This window comes from Atta colombica, unplaced genomic scaffold (assembly GCF_001594045.1).
Source record: "Atta colombica isolate Treedump-2 unplaced genomic scaffold, Acol1.0 scaffold238, whole genome shotgun sequence".
Classification (NCBI taxonomy): domain Eukaryota; kingdom Metazoa; phylum Arthropoda; class Insecta; order Hymenoptera; family Formicidae; genus Atta; species Atta colombica.
This window is the reverse complement of record NW_017259336.1, coordinates 690,643-714,207: the sequence shown is the minus strand read 5'-3', so window position 1 is coordinate 714,207 and position 23,565 is coordinate 690,643. Positions and strand designations below refer to the sequence as shown.

Sequence of the window (23,565 nt, the reverse complement as noted above, 5' to 3'; positions counted from 1 at the left end):
GTGTGTGTGTGTGTGTGTGTGTGTGTGTGTGTGTGTGTGTGTGTGTGTGTAAAAGAGATTAAATAATTAAGTATTTTTTTTACTGCGGTTGTGAATAACGAGCTTAAGAATACAAAAAATATGATATACTATGATTCTAAATTTAGAGGAAAGCCGCCTATTGTAAAATAAGCGCCTAATATGAGATAGCGGTGTTTCTGCTAAACTAATAAACGCTATCTATTGGTTCCACCATAAATTTATTGCTCTTGGATTGAAAACTATTGTATTTAGTAGAAAGTTCATTATTAGATCATGCCTATAGTCATTGTAAAAAAAGATTTTAGAATTTGGATATTTTCAAGTTTCATTGAGATGACTTTAAACCTTGTTTATTATTTAATAAATAAATATTTGACAATAAATTCTTCATGTAGTGATAGAGTAAGATCGTACTAATAGAAAAATGTGGGATATATTGAATTGCTTAATTACAAAAGTTAGATTTGATGATCGTAAAGGCGTGAAAATCGTAATATGAGATATCCAGAGTATTTCGAATATGAAATAACTCATGTTCCTATGTCATAGTAAAAATCGTTGCTAAAATATAAATGTATGTACAATAATAAAAAAAACAACCGGAATGAATATCGAGTGCCTATTTCTGCTTGATTCCAACTATCTTAAGACGAGTTCTGCACTGAAAAAAAATATAGTCAGTTTAATAAATATTTAGTTGAATACTTGCCAACTAAATATTTATTAAATATAAAGATATATTTATTTGATACAAGAAATGTTAATTTAATTTAACAATCATTTTTATTGAATAAATATTTATTTACTGTAAGTAAATATTTAGTTGGCAGTATTGAACTAAATATTTATTAAAATTGATTATATTTTCTCAGTGTGAATATAATCTATTGCATGCTTATTTTTTGCGCACGCTGGCTGTGTTCGTTTTGTATTTTAAAAACATTAAATAAAATTTTTTAATTGCAATATTGATATACTGATATACCGATTTTACTATCGATTTCCCGGGGCATCTCATATTAGGAGCACAATTTTTCAACTTTGCGATTTGCTCATTTTTTACATTCCTTTAATTTAAAAAAAGAATTAAATTTGAATTAAATTTTATGTAATATTATCTTACAGCTTATTAAATCCCTTTCCAAATCTATTTTTAATAATCTATTATTTAAAAAAATTTTTTTTAATTCCATAAACTTTTAGCATTTACCGAAAATGAACTCGGTATCTCATAATAGGGGTCTTTCCTCTGTAAGAATATTAGTCGACACGAGCTTTACTTTAAAAAGGATCTTTTCCCAGAAATATCTTCATATATGGTATTTCATAATGTAGAAAATTTTTAAATATCTTGCAGCACACTGCGATTATCACAAATTTTATAGTAAAAATCTTATTTTCAATCCTCTGAGATAGTAAATGAGTTTTCACTGAAAATTTCTATTTGATGTATTATTAATACGAACACACCTGTAACTTCTGTTTTATATTTCTCTAGATATAAACATTCTGGGTGTATTTGCATTAAAAATAAATAAAATATTATTTTCATCATTATATATTTATATTTTGACAACCTGTGTCATTATTTTCGTCAGCGAAATTTTCGCTCGAATTTAATTTAACAATAAAAAGAATGATGATCGCGAAAAGCAACCAACCTCTGTTTAGCCAGGCGTTTCTTCTTCTTGTGCAGCGGTTTCGTCTCGATTATCATTTCTTCGAGCTCGAAGGTGGGATCACAATTTAGGTGATCCTTCGGCGGGGTGAAACGCGGCTTTATCTGCTTGTTCAGCACTTTGTCGAAGTCCAGATCTCTCATCGCTTTCGCCTGCTTCAGTTCTTTCAAGCACGACACTCGGGCACTCGGCGCAAGAGTTAACAAGCGGTCCAGAAGATCACGTATCAACGGGCTCCAGTGTGAGAATACCGGTCTTTCCTCCTGAAAAATGGAATATTCGTATCATATAAGTATTTCTTCTCGTATTTGTCATAAAAATAAAAGTGAGCATAAACATTTGTTGTGAAAGGAGACAATAGGATTCAAGACCTCAAGATCTTCTTTTTATTATATAAAACTATTTCATAAAAAGAGGCATTATTAAATTTTTTTTTTAATAAACTATTGAGAGATAATTCTTCAAGATTAACAATCCTGATTATCTCCAAATAAAAAGACCTAGATTATTTTCATAATCACGAATGTAATTCCAAGATCTTATATATTGAAATACATGATATTTCACGTTGTATATCCCATGTATTTACTTTCGGAATTATTTAGAATTAGAATGTTACATGTTAAAATGCTCGTGTTACGCAAGCGGATGGACGTATAGGGCAGAACACTGTAACACGTCATGGCACGTGTCGTTCCAACGGCGCGCTCATGACAAGTCCTTAATTAATGTTACAGCTGAGACATGTTGTAATCTTAATTAACAGTTAAAACAACATACGTATTACTCAGAATGAATTAAATTAAAAAAATTTACTTGTACTTTGTAACTTCGGACAAGATAGAAAGAGAAAATGAAGAATGTCACGCGACGCACTTTTTTTTATCTCACATCTCAATTAACTTTTTTTTATTTCTTTTGTTATACTTATATCTTACCTTCAAGATTCTCAGAGCCTCCCTGTTGGACGTTGTGGAGTGAAGTGGATACGGTCTTTCCATGGCTAGGGTCTCCCAAGCGAGAATTCCCAGACTCCACCAATCCACCGCGAATCCGTAGCCGAGGACACCATATTCCTCACACGAACACATGTAAATCTCCGGGGCTAATCCGTGTTAAAAAAAAGAAATGCAAGAAAGCATACCGGTCATGTTATTCGCGAGAGCGGCTCCGAGTTTAAAGAAGACACAAAAGATAGATTTGAACTAATGCATGAAAACAAAGGAAGCTCGTTATTCTTTTTGAAATATGACCTTTTTTCTCTAGATATGAATCTCTCTTGATACCGCGCAACATCTTGTTTGATGTGAAGACGCAGCTTTCACTTAAAGATTTCACGAACCTTTTTTTTATTCATAAAGTAAAAGCTGAGAGCATAGCTAAGCATATAAGATGAATAAAGAAGAAACAAGAAGACAACAAGAAGAAAAAACAATCAGCAGAAACAATTTATAAGAATAATAAAATTGACCGCAATTATAAATTATAAACTTGACATGCATTTGTATTAAATATGTATAGAGAGAAATGTGCGTGCATAATTTAAATAATAATATGATATATAGAAAACGATATTGAAATTAATTAAATATATTGAATATATTGTGAAAATAAAAATTAAAATATCGAAATTAAATAATGAAAATAACAAATTAAAATGACGTGATTAAAAATGTAAGTATGTGGAATAAGATAAAATTATGGACGTGAGACTATTCGTTAACATACCTATGTATGGTTTTGTCCCAGACATCGAAGTTGCCAATTGCCCGTTTTCGAGTACAGTAGCAATGTTGAAGTCTGTCACATGGGCGTGGCCTAGACAAGCAAATTATCTTTTATAGTCCGCCATCATAAGCTCATAATTAATTAAATGAAATATTTAAGCGCCTTGAAACATCCCTCTTAAGGAAAGAAAACAGCAATTACACGTAATGATTATCGATTAATATTGAAAAATAGCACTTTTTACTTCGTGAGATAAGTTTAAAATTTTCCTTTCTTTCCTTTCAACAATGAAAAGAGATATATATAATAATGTATACAGCACAAAATAAAAGAATCCAACTTTTATTCTGATTTTTAACTTGTGAAATCTAAATTATAAACTTCCTTCAAAGTTTTTGTAAGCGATATACTTTGTGATTTCATAATGAAACGACACACACAACAAAATTCATTTGATATATTTATATAAAATGTATGGGAAGAGAATTCGTTATATTTAGATTTTTGGAAAACAAAGTCTCTTTGATTATACAAAAATACCATGCTATTTGCCTTATTATAGCTGCCTTTTTGAATATCAGAATGAAAACCAAAGTCAACAGAGACATAAAAAACAAAGTCAACAGAGGACACAAAATGCAGATTTTACCAATGTTATCAAAACCTTGTTGATCAATGTTATTAGTAAAATTTAACTGATCAATCTTGCATTTATTGCAACCCAAAACTTAGACTAATATTCACATTTCGTTTTTATTTTAAGATCGTCTTAAGTAATGTCTTAAGTCAGATCGGACTATGCATTGAAGATTGAGATTAAAAAATTAATATTTGACCAATCAAAATAAAATTTTTTTGTTCTTATTAGTCACATTTTCAATCTCAATCTTCACGTGTCTTCAAGTAATCTGATTTAGGAATTATGATGCTAATACTCTGTATTTATGACATCCTACTTAAAAAGTCTTATAAATCAAATAATATAATTAAATATAAGAACTAATTACGAATACAGGCCTTAACATTTTAAATTATACAGATGGCATATAAGTAAAGCATATTTTTCTATATTTCCCAGCTCTCGCTTAAGATATTATAAAAAGATATTATAAAAAGATACGCGGGTATAATAATATGGCAATTAACACGTGTGAATAATACACGTGTGAGTTCGCAATCTTTAGATGTTTCTTGTAGGATGAACGCTTAACGGACTCTAACTATATATCGCATAGCTATATCTATGGTCATCAGAAGACTATTAAGGGATGGATACACACCCAACATACACACACACACACACACGCACACGCACGCGCGCGTAATATTGGTTTTCCAACGCGATATGTCGAAGCTGTCTCGCGTGCACCACGCTATACCCGCAATATTTATCCGTTGCCATTTTCTAAACATCATGTCGACCACAATGTGGCTCGAGCAACGATGTAAACTGAAGAGAGAGAATGAACTCTGACGCACACATCATCGCAATAACACACAATCTCCCTATTGTAATTGAGTTCCATATTTTAGTGCCAAGCACGTGGGTAGTTTGCGTATACATAGGGAAGAATAGCTTCTCTTGTACACGAAGGGATATAAAAATTAACGACTTCTTCTATGGAAAGTAGAATCTTTTCATTGAGGTGATCGTTTATCATTCATTGCTCATCAATAGAAATAAGAAACCGATATTTGTTGGTCGTATAACTTTTTACAATCAATTACTCAATCAATTTATAATTAAAAAATAATAAAGCGTATAACGCTAATAAAATTGTTTAAAATTTGTAAAAGTGGAAGTTATTAGCCATTCAATTTGCTAGAGCGTATGTTTTAAAATGAAACGTTTATTTTTACAGCCACTTTTAAAAGTATAAGCTTTCGATAACAATTTCCGATGGAAACAATCAATATCTATTGCGTTCACTACTCAGTTTTGGTATCGACAGCCGTCTACGGAAATGAAAAACAAGATATATTATTTAAACAACTAGTTCGTGAATAATGTGAGAGATACCTTTCGTTGCAAAACTCACTGACTCGTATATCTTCAAGATAGATTAGAGACGCTCCTTTGGACGTGTTCCCTTAACTTTGACTAGCTCATGAAATGTTTGATGGCTTCAATCTACTAAATTGCCTCTTCCTACTGACATCTCATGATCTCGCGTGCGCGAAATCGTGTCTAGATAAAATTAACGAAATAAATTGCGACGACCGCACCGCAGAATGTGGAAGGAAGTGAGAAGTGGTCTATCATATCTTTACAATTTTGCGCCGTTCGCCATTGTAGTTACGTTTTAGACTTTAATGAAAGTAGTTTCTACGTGATTTTCTCTTTGAAGAACGAAGTTTCATGCGCAAGATGCTAGACTATAGATCAAACTACAGGTTGGCCCTCCGAAGTTCTTAACCGCACCTCATTTTGCTATATTATGCTAAATTACCTCGCTCCCTTAGCTTCCTCAACTACGTAGATATTCTAGATTTATAATTATTTTTAATGATATTGCGATAATGGAATTACGAGCGAGCGAGCAAGTAAAGTGACCTTTAAGAGAAGACTTCGAGAGACTATCGTAAAAGAAAAAGATTTACTCATTAGTTTATTTAATGATTTTCTTTTTAGACAATTATTTAAGAATGCTATCAGGTATATAGTTTTAGCAAAAAATGACAGGAATTAAAAACTTATAGTTTCCATATAAAAATGAAACAGTTCAATAAGATTAATATTTATGTTTAACAACATAATTTTACAGTTAAATTAAAATTTTCTCATTTTATTTAAGTTATTTGTTAAAATCATGTTTGCTTCTTATCAAAATAATTTTTTATTCAGATTCTAAATCGTCGCCAACTTTTTATATTACTTTTATAAATACTTTCCTAAATATAGAAAAATCTATAATATATATATAATGTTTTCATATTTTGTTCAAAAATATATGTAATACATCTTCAATAAATTCCCTCCACAAGGAAATTTCGAGGATATTTTGTCGCAATTCCAATTTCTAGGAAGCATTTTTCACTTTCGATTGATTTCCGAAATCGATTTCTCTTCTCACATAAGTCAAATCGATTGAGACCCGCTCTCCCTGTTATTCGTTATGTCGTCTGGCCTGAATCCACACACGGAACAGCTGTATTTTGTATCGCTTGGTGTCCCTCGGGCGATATTTTCCTCGGCTGAATGGGTCCCACGCTACGCCAGATATGAAAGCCGGGCGATAACAGTAGGGACACACAGTGTGTAATTTTAAATGATGCAGAGGCAATCTCGGGATTCAAACAGCCGTCGGCCAGGTGCAGGAGGAAATTAGGATAACCTTCCTGTTTTCCCTTCTATGGGAATCATAAATGTACGTATCTGCTTTTCACGTCCCTGAGGTACTTCCCGATGAAACAATCGCACTCACCCTTGTCGACCTTTTCTATTAAAGAGGATCCAACCTTCGAGGATACAACTCTTTTTGTTTCGTCATCCCCATTTATTCATCTCGTCTCTCACTCTCGTTATTTTGCCAACGTCAAAGATGGTACAATGTAGCCACATTGTTTGCTATCATTACCGCTACAAGCTTAATTTTCGTTTAACAGAAAATCGATAAGGCAATCGCCCGGACGTAACCAAATATATCATTTTCTAATTACGCTTATGCTAATAGAATTTTCGCGGGTGTCCAAGCGGTGACGGCCTTCGATCGCGCGGCAATCTAATCTGCCTTGCGGATTGCTTTTGCTCTTGCTCTTGATTTGTTTATATTTGTTCGTTTCGTTCGACTAACAAATGTATATAAATCTAAGGAGTCAAGATCTCAAGAGCCCGAGAAATGTCTGTATTATTTAGTTTCTCTCAAGATTTACTCGGCTTTTCCCTTTTATGGCAACTTATGACGAAGTCCTTAATATTTTGACAATAAATCGATATCGGAGAGAAGCAAGGCGGAAAAAATGTCACCGATAATTTCTGAATTCTCGTGCGAGGATGAGAGGCATTTCACATTGATAAAACAAGAGAAAAACACTTCGTCATTCTCAAGAATCTCTGAAAATGAGCGAAATACTGGAGATACGCGAGAGAGTATCAATATCTGGTAAAAAATATATAATAAGGCCTTTCCTTGCTTATTTTATTTATAAAATTTCGTGAGCCGCATTGAGATCCTGAAAGAAACCTTCGAAATCTTATCCCTTAAAGATAACGATATTATTGAACAACATGGACGTATTCAAGATTTAGAGGAAAGAGGGGGAGGGAATTTATCAATTCCGTCACATAAACAGCAATTTTGTACATTAATAAATTGCTTTTTTGGGTATTTTAGAGAGCTTAGATCTCTTTCTCATTCCTCATTTTGAAAATGATTGCAATTTTATATTTTCCTGAAAAAAATATTGAAAAAATACATACAGTTATTAAAACGACAGTGTGTAGTTGTGAATGGAATACCAATCAATCGTACTTCTATTTTCTGGCTCAAAAACTTTGCGAAAATTTTTTTGATATATTGGACACTCTGTCAAAACTCTAACTAATGGAAGTTTCAAAAACTACTTATATCATCGTAATGGAAAAAAAAAATATTTGTAGCAATAAAAAGATATTCAAGAGTCAAAAGTAAAGCTGTATTTTTTATAATAAAAAATGAATAAATGAATATACAAAATTTCGGAATGGATTCTCGAAACTTCCCCTGGATACACCCATGATCGAAAATGAAACTTCTGTAAGGTGTAGGTGTCGATTAGTTTCCGAAGTTCTAGTTGAGAGATAATACTTTAAAATTGTAATTTCAGAAGACTATTAGACTAATAGAAAATCCTTCCTCGAAAGAGCCGCAATTTATTAATTCTGCTTACGAAACAAACATTTGTTAAATCGTTACACTTAGTACGATGTAGGCAGTGCTGTTTCTCGCAGGTAATTTTCGCGCCGCACGCGTCGTCGTAGTATCTTATATCGTCACAATCTATTAAATCCACATTCAGGATATATATTAATCTCATAAGATTAAGGGTGAACGTGATGGGCGGATGAATGGCGCGAGAACGTAGGCGACTGTTAATCCCGCTAAAACCCGCCGATTGCAGCGGCTCGTATTCGCGAATAATCTCATTCGTCGTGTGAGATTCACTCGCCCGAAGGATAATCCGGTTCTTGCTTGGCGTTTTGGAGTAACTGAATCATGGACGCGATTAGAAACGTTTGTCTGTAGTGTCACCGACATTGGTGACCGCTAGATCGGCGCTTGATATGCAAACGAGAGTCAGCATTGGACAAGAGCTTAATTCTAGCTTAATGACAGCTATTTTGAGATTTGCGACGCACCAAACTGACGAATTTACAGAGGAATCGTATGGATGCCTCCCTTTAAATCTTTTTTAAAAATATTTGTTAAACAAAAATAATAATATTATTAATAAAATTAAGAATAACAAATTAAGAATAAAAAATAATATATTTTTAATATTTCTAAAATGCTTAATCACAACATGATACATTCCACATTTTGACATTCCAAAAATATTTTTTAATTTACGAAACCTCCTAGAACATAGATTCTTTTATATTATTCTTTTTTATGTTAATATAATTTTAAATAAAAGATTTTATAAATTTTATATTTAAATAATATTTTTTCAATGTAATAATTTAAATAATAATTTAATATTCTCTCTCTTTTCATATTAAAAAAAAAAATTCATTTATGACTCTCTTTTGATAAATTTCTAAATTCGTCAATGCGAAGTTTTGGTGCTTTAAGTACAAAAATATAGTAAATATTGTAAATGCGAAGAAATAAATTTATCCTTTCTCTCGGGAAATCTCTCGTTTCCTTTTCTATAAATATGTCGAAAAGATTTGCTCTTTCGTTCGATTTATAAACGCGCACGTGCGAAAACTAACTGATCAGATTTAAAGTTTATTTACGTCCACATTCACCGCAGCGGTTAGTCGAGTGCTCATCGCATGTTTACATTGAGTGCAACTTTTGCATTGTGTTAAATGAAACTCGGGATTATGTGACCATTGTTAAAGCCATGACTTGAAATGGTGACAGAGGATGTCGAGTGATTTACTCGCCGTACAGATTACGTCATGTCCTTTTAAATCCTTTCGCGATGATTCTTCTTCTAAAATTCATAATAAACTGTACAGCTTTATTTAATGAACGCATGTAACGCATCGATTTTACACGATATCATAATTAAATCGCAGTTAATTTTGTTAATAATTAATTTTAACAATTACAAGCTCTCTCTCCTATGATAATACCTTTCATGTTATAAATGCAAATGCATATACACGCGGAATTCTCGGAGGTAAAACAATTAAATAATTTACGAATTAAACCTCTAAATTAAATCTACATAAAGTTACAAAGTAAGAGATATTTAGTTGCATTGAGCTTTATCACTTTATGTAAAACGATGCTGCATTACTGCCAGATTTTCGGGGTGTTTTTCCGACATTCCTAGCTAAATAAAAACTTTCAGAAAATCCCATGGCACTTGCGGAATTAAGAAGTTACACTATTTTAAAACTTTGAAAATAGTCGAAAATTTTATTTCGTTTAAAGTTTAATAGTTTATACATATAAAAATATAATCCCATTTGAAATAGAAAATTCAAAATATTTACAAAGTTAGCTGATCCTTTGAAGCGTGCTTCCTTACTTTTTCAAAACGACATTTTTCAAATCGGTATACATCATAACTTTTACAATTTTTATTCGATTTATTTGAAACTTTCAGAAATAACAATTTTACGATTAGTTATGAATTATTATTATTATTAACATTTTTGTGCAAAATTTTTTGGTGATGATTGTTTTTTTTTTCAAACGGTTCATAATTTTTATTAAAAAATATATTTCTAAAAACTCCTATGCACTCCTTTAATAAATGTTATGTAGAAAATAAAAATTCTTGGTCTTTTATTCAAATTGTTTCTTAGTAATTATACGCCGAAAATCAACTTATTTCAATCAACTACAGTATCGCCATTTTCTTTAAAAAAAATTGTTGTATACTTCAATACATGTATAATGAATGTATCTTTATAAACTTTTAATTTACTATATCCATTTTGCACAAAAAATTCTCAAAAATAATCTTTTTTTTGAAGGTTCCAAAGTGTAATCCCTTAAGTTCTCTCGACGAGATTAATTATCTTTATCTGTATTATTTTCTTGCGATCACCGCGGTCGATCACTGCAGCTGGCGCGGATGAAGATAAGGGTTTGAGAGATCATCGACAAACGGAAGAGAGATCATCGACTCACCCTCTTCGTCCAGCAATATATTGTCCGGCTTGATATCTCGATGGATGATCCTATGAGTCTGCAAGTAATCGAGCGCCAGTGCGATTTCTGCCACGAACAGCACAACGCTCTCCTCACCGAACACAATCTCTTGCTGGATATGATATCTCAGGTCGCCGCCCAAAAGTAGATCCGACACCATGAAGAGGTCCTCCTCGTCTGTAACAGGGTGTGACAGACTTTTGATCCTCTCTTTCTACGCACCCCTAAAATTGTTCTTTTTTGTCACAGTCACACGCGTTCGCGAGATGAGAGCGACGCGTGGTTCGTCAAACGGTTGACCGATCAATATTGGCCCAGTACAGTCAAGCACGGAGATGCGTTATTGTCCCGATATTTCACGTACGGAGCCATAAAACCGATTTCAAACAATACGCAATATAAGCGAACTTTCAACAAATAGACGCGCTGCGAAACCGCATGTGAATTTTATGACGCAACGTTTATTAAAAAAAATTAAACAAAATTAAAACAAAACAAAATTATCGAGATTGCTGTCATTTTCCTGGTTTGCGTATAATATCGTTAATCGATATATTTTCGTCGAATCGAGTAATTTACATCGTTCATGAAATTGTAAATTTTATCATCTTGTTTACATAATTTACTGTTTCTTTATTCAATTATATTGCAAGTATTCACGGGGGTTTTGATTAAATCACAAAGATCAAAGTACAATTAAAAACACACTTAAATTACACTTAAAAAGTAATTCAGAGATTAAAATAGAGCTTCTGTTAAAAATTAAACTGCGTTCAATTTATATCCACGTGCTCGTTGATTCGTTTTATATATTTCACGTATTGTTAAATGTGTCACAAAGAGTTATTCGAATAAAACAAATGAAGACAGAAAGCATGATGGCTCAATACGGAGGAAACTTTTAACTTGATTATTCTGGTAGACAGTATAGACACAAGGTATGTGAAATTGTAATCTCAGTAACAGAGATTGTAATCTGCTAATTGTCACACGATAACGATATATTAATGTCTACATCTATATACAATTTTATGCAAAATACCAGAAAATTTTTCAAAATTTATATTATTTATAAAATAAATTATAATAAATTATTATTTATAAATTGTATTATTTATCTAATTATGAACAAAGTGTATAAATAATGTTTCAATATTGAATTCGATTCGGAAAGTATCAAAAATATTAAATTTATGACAAATATTTTTTTACAAATACAATTTCGAGATTATTTCGAAATTATTTCTTGTATTGCTTCTTATTGCTCAATTATTATCGATTTATCACGAGGAGAATCCTAGTAATTTTTTTAATGATTACACTCCGTTATTTAAAAATTAATTTGCGACCTTTCCATCAAAACATTTAACGAAAAAATTCGACAACATAATTTTGTTTTTACAAGTAATATGCGCATTTCGTTTAGAATAATATTTAATATTTATATATAATAGAATTTAATATTTGACCCCACAGAGTTGGCAGACGAACTCTCATTAAAGTCTTCACGGCAACTGGGCGAGCTTTATATTACTCGTTTTTGCATAAATATTTGTATGCACCATCCGTATTCCCGTTGAGAGGACTCAGCTTCTTTCAATATAAAATGCTGTGTGTTTTTGCGAGATAAGCATAATTGTTTAATACGCATTTGTTGACTGGATAAAAGAATTAAAAAAAAAAGACATTGTATCTATAGTTTCAAGATTTGATAACAAGAGTCGTTCATTTTGCATTTTTGTAATATATCCCTTCCTTTTTTAAATAAAAAGAAAATAAAATTTTCCATTGAGATTATAAAAATTAACATACAAGTAAGAAATATTATTTGTTCAATTTCCACAGGAAAGAAAAAATATTGTAATAAATAAATATCGTAATATTAATAAAATAATTAGTAAATTAAAACTTTTTTAAAAATATAAACGTGATTTGAAGAAAAAAATTTAAAATTTAATTATAAAGATATTAAATCGAAGAGTAGAGAAAAATTACAATGTTTATTAAAAACCAATTTAAAGTGTTCAAAGACTCTTTATCCTTTTTATAAATATCCTTTTTATAAATTTATTAACTCCGTAAACGATTTGCTGTCTTTGATCGTTTTCTCGTGAATTTGTCTGATAATTATTCATCGTGTTAATTATCACGATTTTTATTAATTACAATGAAAAGCGATTATTATACTATATACTATATTAATACATAACGATCGAAATATTATAATTTTAGCATTCATTAAAATTCATAGTTATAAATATATACATTATAAATTGTTTTTTACATCGTTCGCTTGTATCTATAAGCAATTTGTTATTAATTTTTCGATAAAAAGCTATTTTCATAAAAAAACCTATTTTAGCCTCAATTTTCATTATTTTTTGGTTATAATTAAAATTTTTTTTTTCTTAACAAAAATATTGTAATATTAATATTTTTCAAATCGCCAACGAATCGAAACAGAGACGAAACGGTAGAAATAAGTAATACAGAATTTATGAAAAAATTTTTCCAAGACCTCAAGAACATCTTTGTATTTTATGTGTTTTCCATGAGATTTAGAAAAATGACTGAGTGTGATCGCTGTCTCAAAAAACTATTTACCTTGGAAGCTGAACCATAAATTCACCAAGCAAGGATGCTCCAACTTCGACAGGATCTCCACCTCCCTTGCCACATTCTTCAGGGCACCACGCTCCGCACATTCGTTTTTATGTACGTATTTCATGGCGTACATATTGCCGGTGCTGTCACGTTTTTGTACAATGCAGACCTGTAGGTAGCAATTGCATTCGAAACTTAATTTCTACAAACTTGACTTCTACGTTAAAACCGTCTACAAGTTTTTTCGAATCGGTGAATTCGATATTCGCGGAGTATTTAATTCTGCAGAATAATAATAAAAAAGAGACAATAAAAAAATCTTCGTTTATTTATCCAGACAGTTGTGGTAAAACTGTAACGTTGATATTTACTATATTTCGTTTTGCATCGCTACGCGTTATTCAAAAGAAAACGTCTCGTATACTACAATTTCTCTGTAAAAAAATCTGGAATAAACTAAAAACAATTTCAAGCAGCAAATTGTCTGACTGCAATTGTCTGTTATAAACATTTAATTCTTACATTTTAATGTTCAAGAATGAGGAGTATTGCGTACTTGCCATAAAAAGTGAGGGAACGAGTTTCGAAATTTTCGCAACGACCTTACTGATAGATATAAAAGCGGCGTGGGACGCGCTTTTTTTTACGATCGAGAGCGTAACGCATTTTATAGCGGCAAATGCAATTCGCGTTTGCCGCGTCCTACATTACGGAACGAATAAATGTGTGTCTGTTGGTCCACGTTCTTTAAATAATATATTTACGCATTCGAAAAGTAACTAATGGACTATGTACGATTCGCGTGAATCAAAAGAAACTAAACTATGTTAATAATAAAAAGAAATCCTACTATTTATTCCCGAGGTTTAAAATGCGATTTCCGTGCGGCTGAAAAGCGACATGTAAATTATTTCACGATTTAATATATTAGCGAGACCGCAGGGAACAGTAGCTTGTTACCATGTATGTAAACACAAAAAAATAACATAGATTGCAGGGATTCCTGTCGGGATAAACGGGAAACTGCAGTCTGGACCGACTCTAAAGTTGAACTCGCAAACAAGGATCGCGAAAATGTTTTATAACGGTAAGCATTCCTTCGTGATTCGGTTGCAAAATAACGACGTACCTTGCCGAAGCTGCCTTTCCCAATGGCGCGTAGGATTTGAAAATGATCGAAATTCACTGCAACAGAGAAAAGTGAATCAATTGAGGTAATGCGAAATGACGAATTTAACGATGGGTAGCACATTGACTCCCTTTCTATTGAAGTGCGATTGGGATGAATATCGTAACGGTTCGCAAAATTATTCGTCATCGTATTTTTGCATTTTTGTAAAATGTTAACTCGGGAGTAGTCATCTCATTTTTTATGTAAATGATCTCTCTCTTTCAGCTGAGGTATTTATATCCCAATTAAAATTACTATTATTAACAAGATACTAAATATTATTGCTTGTTTTCCAATTTATTAGCATATGCATGAAAACATTATGGATATGAATTTTCTCACAATTTCATGAAAAAAATAGAAATTAAACAAATTGTATATTATTGTTTTCCGCTTTATTGACATTTGAGAACATTATGAATATGGGTTTACTCAGAATTTTCTGGAAAAAATAAGTAGAAATCAAACAAATACATTAAATGGAAGCATGTTAGTTTATTCCATTATGATAGTGTTTTTATAAAATAATCATTTTATTAATATAATGATTTTTTATTGCGAATTTTTGATAGAATTGCATATTTAAAGAATAATTTGTAAAGAATAATTATTTAAAAAAAAAGAAAAAAATACAAAAAAAAAGAAAACAATATTCATTTTATAACAATTCACATTTTATTCGGCATTATAGTACAAAAATATCCCTTCAAGTGATTGTTCCCGGATTAAATTCGACGTTCATCGGAATTGGTTCTCGTTAATACTGACATTAGTTTCATCAATAAGTCAATTTCTAAATTGCTAGTGTTTGTTCTCTTTGTGCGAAACATAAAGGTGTTTTATCAGACAACAAACTCGTGATTGTAACTATTAATTAAACTACCACGATTGTGTGAAATGTGACTGTTAATTGAACTATCGCTTTAATAAATGCGAAAATCCCAGTTTTTGACAGAGATTTGTTTGGAAAGTTTATCACTTCCGCGAAAAATTTGGGAGTATTTACAAATGCAGCATCAAAAGCATGCATAAACTACATATCCTCACAGGGATTGATCTCGATGGATGTATAGGCATACAGTTTATATTGCATCAACACGCAGTTCCGGTTTTTTTGAAATAGCCAAACCGCATAACCGGAGAGGCTCAAACAACTTGAGAAATTTCGAGTTTAATCTTCTCCAGATTTGTCTTGCGTGGGAATTATGTTCTCACCACGATAAAGTTAATCAATTTGGAAGTAGAGTTCCTGCAGATTATAATGCAAAAATAAGACTGAGATCTTTTAACAGTGCATGAACTTAATATTAAAAAAGCTTTAAAGAAATTTAAAAATATTAGAGAATTTTTGTAATATTGTTTATCCAGCTACGATGAATGCTAAGATCAGGTTATCTTCTTCTTAACAACTAATTAAGAAAAAGATGATGTGATTTTAGGGTTCACCGTATCTGGATTCACATTGTAAAAACTCTCTAATAAGAGTGTATAATATTAATCCTCAGTATACAAATAAATCTCTATGTATACACAACAGTATTTTATATCCGGCATTTTCTTTTGCTTGTGTTGAGTTGTAATGCATCAATTTTAATTAATTTTTTTTTTAAATCGACTGTTTAAAAACAGAAAAAAAGATTTTTTGAGCAAGGAAGTCAAGCAGTCATAGCGTGAAAGATATTTTGCAATAAGTAAAAAGGGATTGATAAAAAAATATGCAGTTTTGAAAATAAATCAGGTTATTAACTCGTTGTGTCTACTGATGATTAAATTATGTTTATTAGAAGTTACAGAAATTATATTTATTTATAAGTAAGTGTACATTTAAAAAAAAACCGAATACAATAAAAAACATATTTTGTATAAAACATACATTACATTTGTATAAAACATATAAATAGAATTCCATAAAATATAAATATATTAAAAATAAAAGTGAGACTTTGTTTGAAAGTTGTTGACTGACTTGTTAGATGAAAAGATAAAAAAGATAAAATCTATATTTTTAATATTCGTCACAGAAGTTAAATAGAAATCATGCAGAGAAAAAATTGTGGAAGAGACACTTCTTTCTAGAAATTTAATTACAATAGGATTGAATATTGGATTTTTCCAGACGAAATTAAATGTCCGTGGGACCGTCGATACAACCAACAGAAAAGATTTATTAATAGCTTCAGCAACAGCTCGATATTCTGTATCGAATCGTAGGCGAATATTTCCACGCGACGTCGCGCCGTATCGCGTATTTTGTGAGTTATATTGTGAGAGCTTACGATCCCAGCGAGGTATAAACATGATAGAATAAGGTGATCTCCTGTGAAACGATGCAAGTCATCTATGCGTATCCGTTCAGCAAGAATTCAAGTTATGCGAATTATACGATACTAAGCGGAGCGTTATAATTCGGGATGGCATCCCTTTCTAATATTTACATTTTTAATAATGTCTTAATAATAAATATGAATCAAGGACATTTTAATTCTTGCTATAAAAGTAATTCACCTCAATCAGAGTCAAGATCTATAGAAAGTATTTTACTTCAACATATCTTTTTTTTTATCTTTGTTATATAATTATTATTAATTCAATTGCTTCTATTCAATTGTTTCGATCAGCAAACTGCTATCTTTAGCGTGACAATTAATTTCTCCGTCAGTTAAATTTAGGTAAACGCTATAAGGAGATCGCAATAAAAGAATAAGTAAGAATAGTTTTATTAATAACTTAGTTACTTGAAAACTATGTTAACGTTATTTGTATATTTTCCTTCACAGAAAATAGAAAAAAAATTCTTCAAGAATAGAGAGCTAAATTATTCCTTGAACGTGTTTGAAGTCGAGAGTTGCGTCTATTCTTTCCGTTACTTCATAAAATATTGAATTCTACTGCATAGTGTGTGTGCGTGTGCGTGTGTGTGTGTGTGTGTGTGTGTGTGTGTGTGTGTATGCCTACATACGTAACCGAGAGTCAATTCTCAGTATTTCCGCGTAACGTATCCATAGCTCATAAAAGATTCGCGCGTTCTCCACCTCGTAAGCCAGACGGTATTACCTTCTTCTCCGGGGGTGGGCGCGCTCCGGGTCGATTGATTGGCACCCATTTTTCCTCAATAGACGTCGGACGTACTCGTCGGCAACCGTTGTAAGTCGCATCGGTGCAAGCGTACTGCCAACGAAGATGACGGTGAGATCCGGTCGGAGCGGGAAGTCTCATATTTCTGCATTGTCACGGCGCCGCGACGCCTTGTCAGGCGGCCCCACCTTCATCGGACGACGTGCATCATCTTCCACGATCGGAAGACACTGATGAAAGAAAGAAGTGTCGCCGTTACGTGTGGCAAATGGCCTCTCGTTTAATCCGTCAGTCGCTGATCTAGGCGATATCCTCCGGTCAGGTCGAGAGTGGCGGGGCGAATATCGGCGTTAATTAGCAGCCTGCCGCTGCTGATTCGAGCGGCTTAATTAACGGATCGCGCTAACGCGCGGGATAATTGCAAACACCGTCGATGATCCCTGAGTCGACAATGCGGGGCATTTGCTCGTAACACATCGAGTCTTACGACGTGAACGTCGACGACTACTGATCTCTGTAACAGATGTATTCCTGTCATTAATCCTTGTCACTTTAATTAGTTTCGGATGAAACAACAGAGTAATGAACTGTGATGGACGATATATACGAGGTGTTGTCAAATTAGTGGGTATGCTGGATTGATTAGAAGACAAGTCTCACCTAATTAAATCTGATTGTAATTTTTACAAACATGACCTTTAATATTAACTATGTCAACAAGAGCCATTCACGGTTAAACATCAAAGGAGTAATGATAACTCAATCTCTTGAGTTAAATAAAAATAATATTTTGTTATTTTTAACTTCTGTATGTGTCAAATATAAATCAATCTATTTCTATGATTAGTTTCAAGGTAAATGACGTTCATATCATAATGGCATTAGTAAACAATAAATTAAATTTGAATCAAATTTAATACATTTTCTTGTTAAATTATTTAACTCCACTCTGTTTTTAGTAAAATTAAGTAAATTGACAGAAACGATTTATAGAATTTATGATTATATAACTTAAATTAGGTATAATTCGACATTAATAGTGTAATAATGTATAAGAAAAACCCATTTTCTTTATCTATTCGCATTCTTAAAAAGCGTAAAAATGTTAAAAAATTTTTCATGCGTTGAAAATAAATGAAAGAAAGTGTATTTGCATACGGACAACAAAAAATATAAAAATGGAGGAAAGGATCTACAGTAACGGCGATGCAGCCTGATTTTCAAAATGCTGAAGCTATTCCTATCGAATGACAATGGAGAGCTCTTTTGTATGAATGAATTCTGGAGCATTCTCGTAAGTAGTTTCGATTGAGCGAACAATCGCTCGTTTCTGTCTATCAACGAGACAACGGGTTCTCTCTTCGTAACATTGTATCGGCGGATTTCTGTGTATGATTCACCGAGCGAACGGAACGCATAACGTCAATTAACAACGTTGATTAGTTAGCACGGGTAGCAAACGTTGACATATAGGTAACTACCATCCGAAATTGCAGGCATTGCAGCACGAATGGAGATCCATGTGTCATACGCACATGTTGAACACGCGTACTTGATTATTTATATGCTCGATTATGGATCTTCATCTTCGACCTAGTTACGAGTCACGCTCGAAACACGCTTCATTATCTTTTAACACAGAACATAATTATTTTAACTGGGTAATATTAATGCCATAATGAGTAACGCGTTCAATTGTGAATGCGTTAAACAAGCCTGCTATAAAATCAGTTGCGTTGATGGAAGAAGATAAAAGAAGCTTTCGCGTTAAAAAGAACGATATAATTATTCGGAAAGAATGAAATATGTACAATGACAAGTAGCTTTTAAATTACTAATAATTATATAATAACTAAAATATTATATAATATCTGCAATTATTGTATATTTTAGATAATAATTAAATTTTAATTAATAGTTTTAGTTAAATAGTTAAATTATAATTAATAATCTATTAGTTATAAATTTGCAATGTACTGGGTTGTCCGGAAAGTTCGTGCTGATTTTGAAGGAAGATTTGAAGGAAAATGAAACGCAGAAGATTTAAATTTTTAATTTCATTTATTAAATTTAAATCTTTTGCGGCACGAACTTTCCGGACGACCCAATAGTTATATCATACGATTGTGTAATAATAAAATTTCAAATAATTATTAATAATACGAAGTTACGAATTTATATTATACTTGTCATCCTCATATAATGCTCGTGTACCAAGGAAACTTTCTTTCCATTCGGAAGGGTCCAGATATGATTACCGCTACAACGAAGAAGTGTCATATTATATTCGCCGAAGATGAATCGAGCTTATTAGGATCGTCGTATACGGGAAAAGTACGCGAAAAAGTACTCGAGATCGAATTTAGCGACGAGTGCGAGGATATTAAATTTATATCGTAAGAGACATGTCGGATGCGAGGAACGTGACGCCGTTCGCACCATTACATATGTGTTCTTCGAGGTGTTATGTGTGATGCTGAAGCTTCGGTGTCGGTGCGTTTCACATTACTTGGTGCAGGGCCACTCATGTGCACTATGTCTTTGTGAAGTCCTTACTATAACCCGTCATTAGACAAACGAGTCGCGAACCGTAATAGCTTTTTGAGATTATGACATCGCCATTTTCGTATCCATTCTCATTTCATTTTTCCTTTATTCGTCAGATAAACAATTATAATCTCGATATGATCAATATTGACAACAATGCAGCGTATTAACGGATAACAAATCTAAATTACTTCTTGGTCTCTTGGTTTTAACGCACGGAAATGCTAAAACGCCACTTACAAACAGATTCACGTCATCATTTGTATTCATAATGTCTTGCTATTCATAATTGGACTATAATTTCATCTGCGGAATCTGGATTATGAAAAAAATGTAGAAAAAAACTGAAGTCTGACGGATATCGGAAAATTATTATCGTTTAATGCGACTGTAGACTGATTACAGGTTTGCAACTGAGGATAAGTTTTTATTTCTTTTTTTATTTCAAGGAAACAAAATTAACATTTAGAGCGTTCATAAAAGAATGTAAAAAGTTTTTCTGCAGCCTCCAAACAAAAACGTCGAGGAAAACTTTCCATTACAGATAGGCAAACTTCTCCCATGACGGAGTTTTCTTATCGTCGGCAACATCGAGGTTGTCGAATAAACGTTAGAGTGAATGAATTCCTCGTGTACATATCTCGACATTTTCGTTCGATCTCGACTGGTGATGTTAGTTCGGAATACACATTTGTCGAGACATACATCATCTATTCATCCATCATGCTTACTTTACCATCATGTTTTATCAATAAAAGGAACGTGGCGGCGTGTGTTTTAACAAAACATCGTGATGCTCGACATTGTCAAATGTAAGGCAAAAACCTCTTTAAGAGATAAATCAAGACGAAGAAAAAATAGCTGTATTAAATATTAAATATTTGTCAGTAAAACATTGAAAAATATAAAAATGGAAATGACAATTCTATAAATTTCGAGAATATCACTTAGCGTCATTATCCGTAATATCCAAAGCTCTTCGATTATCACTAAATTATTGTTAATTAAATGAGTTTTGAAATGTCAAAGGTTCACTCTTGTTCCTCCATCCACTTTATTTAATTTATATACTAATTTACAAGTAAGCTTTGCGAGAGTGAGTTTCGCTGTACTCACGTGACTTTTTAACATCAATAATCGCGCAATATGGAAACGCAATGAAGTTTGAATAACAACTTTTGTGGCAAAAAAGATGTTTCCTTTTATTTGACAATATACATTTCGACGTATAGCGCGTAGCGAGATCGAGGCAAATTTTAACTGCTCTCGTTAAAAATTGAATAAAAAATCTGCTAAACTTTGATCTCCACTCGGACGACTTTCGATTTGTTATCTTCAAAGGTAGGATCCAAACTTTACGAATAAGTGCTGATAAAAAAAGGTGTATCATTTATTATCGTGTATGATGGAGAAAGAATGATGAAAAAGGGAGAATATTAATTGTTATATTATAATATGCTTCGTGAACAAAAGTTTTACACCTTTCAGCATCATATCTCAAGAACTATTTAACATCATAACTCAAGAACTATTTATCATTTGAGCCATATTGTATATGACATTTTTGTTCACTATATTTATAAATAATAATATATAAAGAGATGAAAGAGATATATAAGTCACTTTTTTGAAGCTATCGATTTGAAGTTATTGGTACAGTCTAATGAAGTAAATATGTTGAAGAAATTTGTTTCCCAAAATCATTGATTTGTATTACTATCGTTCACTTTCAATCGTTCACATGTGAAAACTAATTCATTTCATCGGAACCCAGTTTTCCATATAATTAGTAGCGAGGTTCTTTGCTTATTCGTTGAATTGAACGTGAGCGCCTTAATAAAGTTTCATTTGCAACTGACATCAAATCCGATTTACACGTAATGTAATATAATGCGGATTTGACAAGCTTGTCTTCTAACACGAATGAAAGATGTCGAATTCAATTACGTGACATACTGTACGTTAAACAGCATGCTTCGATGAGCAGGTATAAGCTCCGTGTGAACTGTATTCGTACGGAAAAAAGATGCGCTATTTTCCGAAGTTACGTCCAGGAGAATTTCCCTCACGGAAAAAATTGCTATGGTTGTTACTATAATATTCTCTATGTTTGGAAAAGAAATTTATGTGAATTTAAATTATATTGATAGATATGCTCATCTATACGGTTATTATAACGTAATTTTATCGATAAGTAATGTTCGATTGAAATATCCGAGTATATGGTTACCCCAACCGAATAATTATTGCTATCTCTCAATGTGGTTCCCAAAGTAAATAGTGTGTTTGAGAGATGTATAGGTATATCACAATACTGAAATTAACGGTTGCCGGCTATTACCAACTTGTTATAACTAATATTACCCCTCATGCTAAAACTCGCAAAGATCTGTGAAAATCTTTTCATTATAAATAAAGTGTTTTATTGTGCATATCCAAGAGCGCGTTCACACAGCCAGAATTCGTGCTAGTAGTTGACAATTTCGACTTTTTGTATTATTTATTACTGCCAATACGAGTTCTGATTGGCCAATGCTTTTCCGTTTCCTGCTTTTTCGTTAAAATGTATACGCGCCCTAACTGAAGATATAAAACTCCTATCGTGAATGAAGTTTGCGGGTTTTATCTTCAAAGCATATATAGGATTTGAGGCTTAATTCAGATTTTCAAAAGTAGAAAACGTTCAAAAGTATTTTTAAGTTACGATTGATGTTCAAGGTATCGATCATGTAATTTTTTCTTTAGAGCAGAAACGTGAAAAGTGAAATTGTTATATATGGATTGTTATATATGTATGTATGTACATATGACATACATACAAAAATTTTCAGGTTTTCGCCCTAAGAAAAAATTATACGATTAATAATCTGATCGCATATCGAAACCATAGCTAAATAATCATTATAATTATAACATCTATATAACAAATACCATTGCTAAAGAGCAGATAAATCACTTTCATAGTACTATAGTCCCTGTAATCCTTTTTGTATTGATGGACGAAAATTATCACAATTATTCGGTTGTAGCGAATACCATAACTTTTTCTCTGTACTGCATTGGAGAGTTTATAAGTAATTTCATAATGAAAGTTGTAATTTTTCCGCTGCAAATTGAGATCCATAAATAATACCTACGGATCTTCATTCCATATTCCATATAGTCCAATTAGTCACATATTTTATGTGTTGCATAATACGTGTATGAATATATGTATCCATATAAAATACATGTATCTATATATAAAATATGTATAGGTATATCACATATTATGTACATCAAAATGCAAATATACATATTAAGTAATAACATATTCGCAAAATTTTGTGCGATCTATAAAATTCGTATCAGATTTTGGATTAGAGTATTATTTACATTTCGCATACGTTCGCATACGTTCATTTTAATAAATATTATATATATA

At 32.1% G+C, this 23,565-nt stretch overlaps 1 protein-coding gene across 2 annotated transcripts in view; it reads right to left on the bottom strand.

Moving 5' to 3' along the window:
* Positions 1-23,565, bottom strand: part of LOC108688709 (serine/threonine-protein kinase 32B-like) — a 27,208-nt gene that overhangs the window by 1,261 nt on the left and 2,382 nt on the right. For both annotated transcript variants that reach the window (XM_018195062.1, XM_018195063.1), the window contains exons 2-8: positions 17,574-18,108; positions 14,478-14,533; positions 13,349-13,517; positions 10,724-10,921; positions 3,429-3,518; positions 2,639-2,805; positions 1,683-1,963 (exon numbers count right to left, since the gene is read on the bottom strand). In XM_018195062.1, the coding sequence (XP_018050551.1) occupies positions 1,683-1,963; positions 2,639-2,805; positions 3,429-3,518; positions 10,724-10,921; positions 13,349-13,517; positions 14,478-14,533; positions 17,574-17,622 (1,010 nt within the window). In that variant the 5' untranslated portion in view covers positions 17,623-18,108. The remainder of the gene's footprint in view (positions 1-1,682; positions 1,964-2,638; positions 2,806-3,428; positions 3,519-10,723; positions 10,922-13,348; positions 13,518-14,477; positions 14,534-17,573; positions 18,109-23,565) is intronic.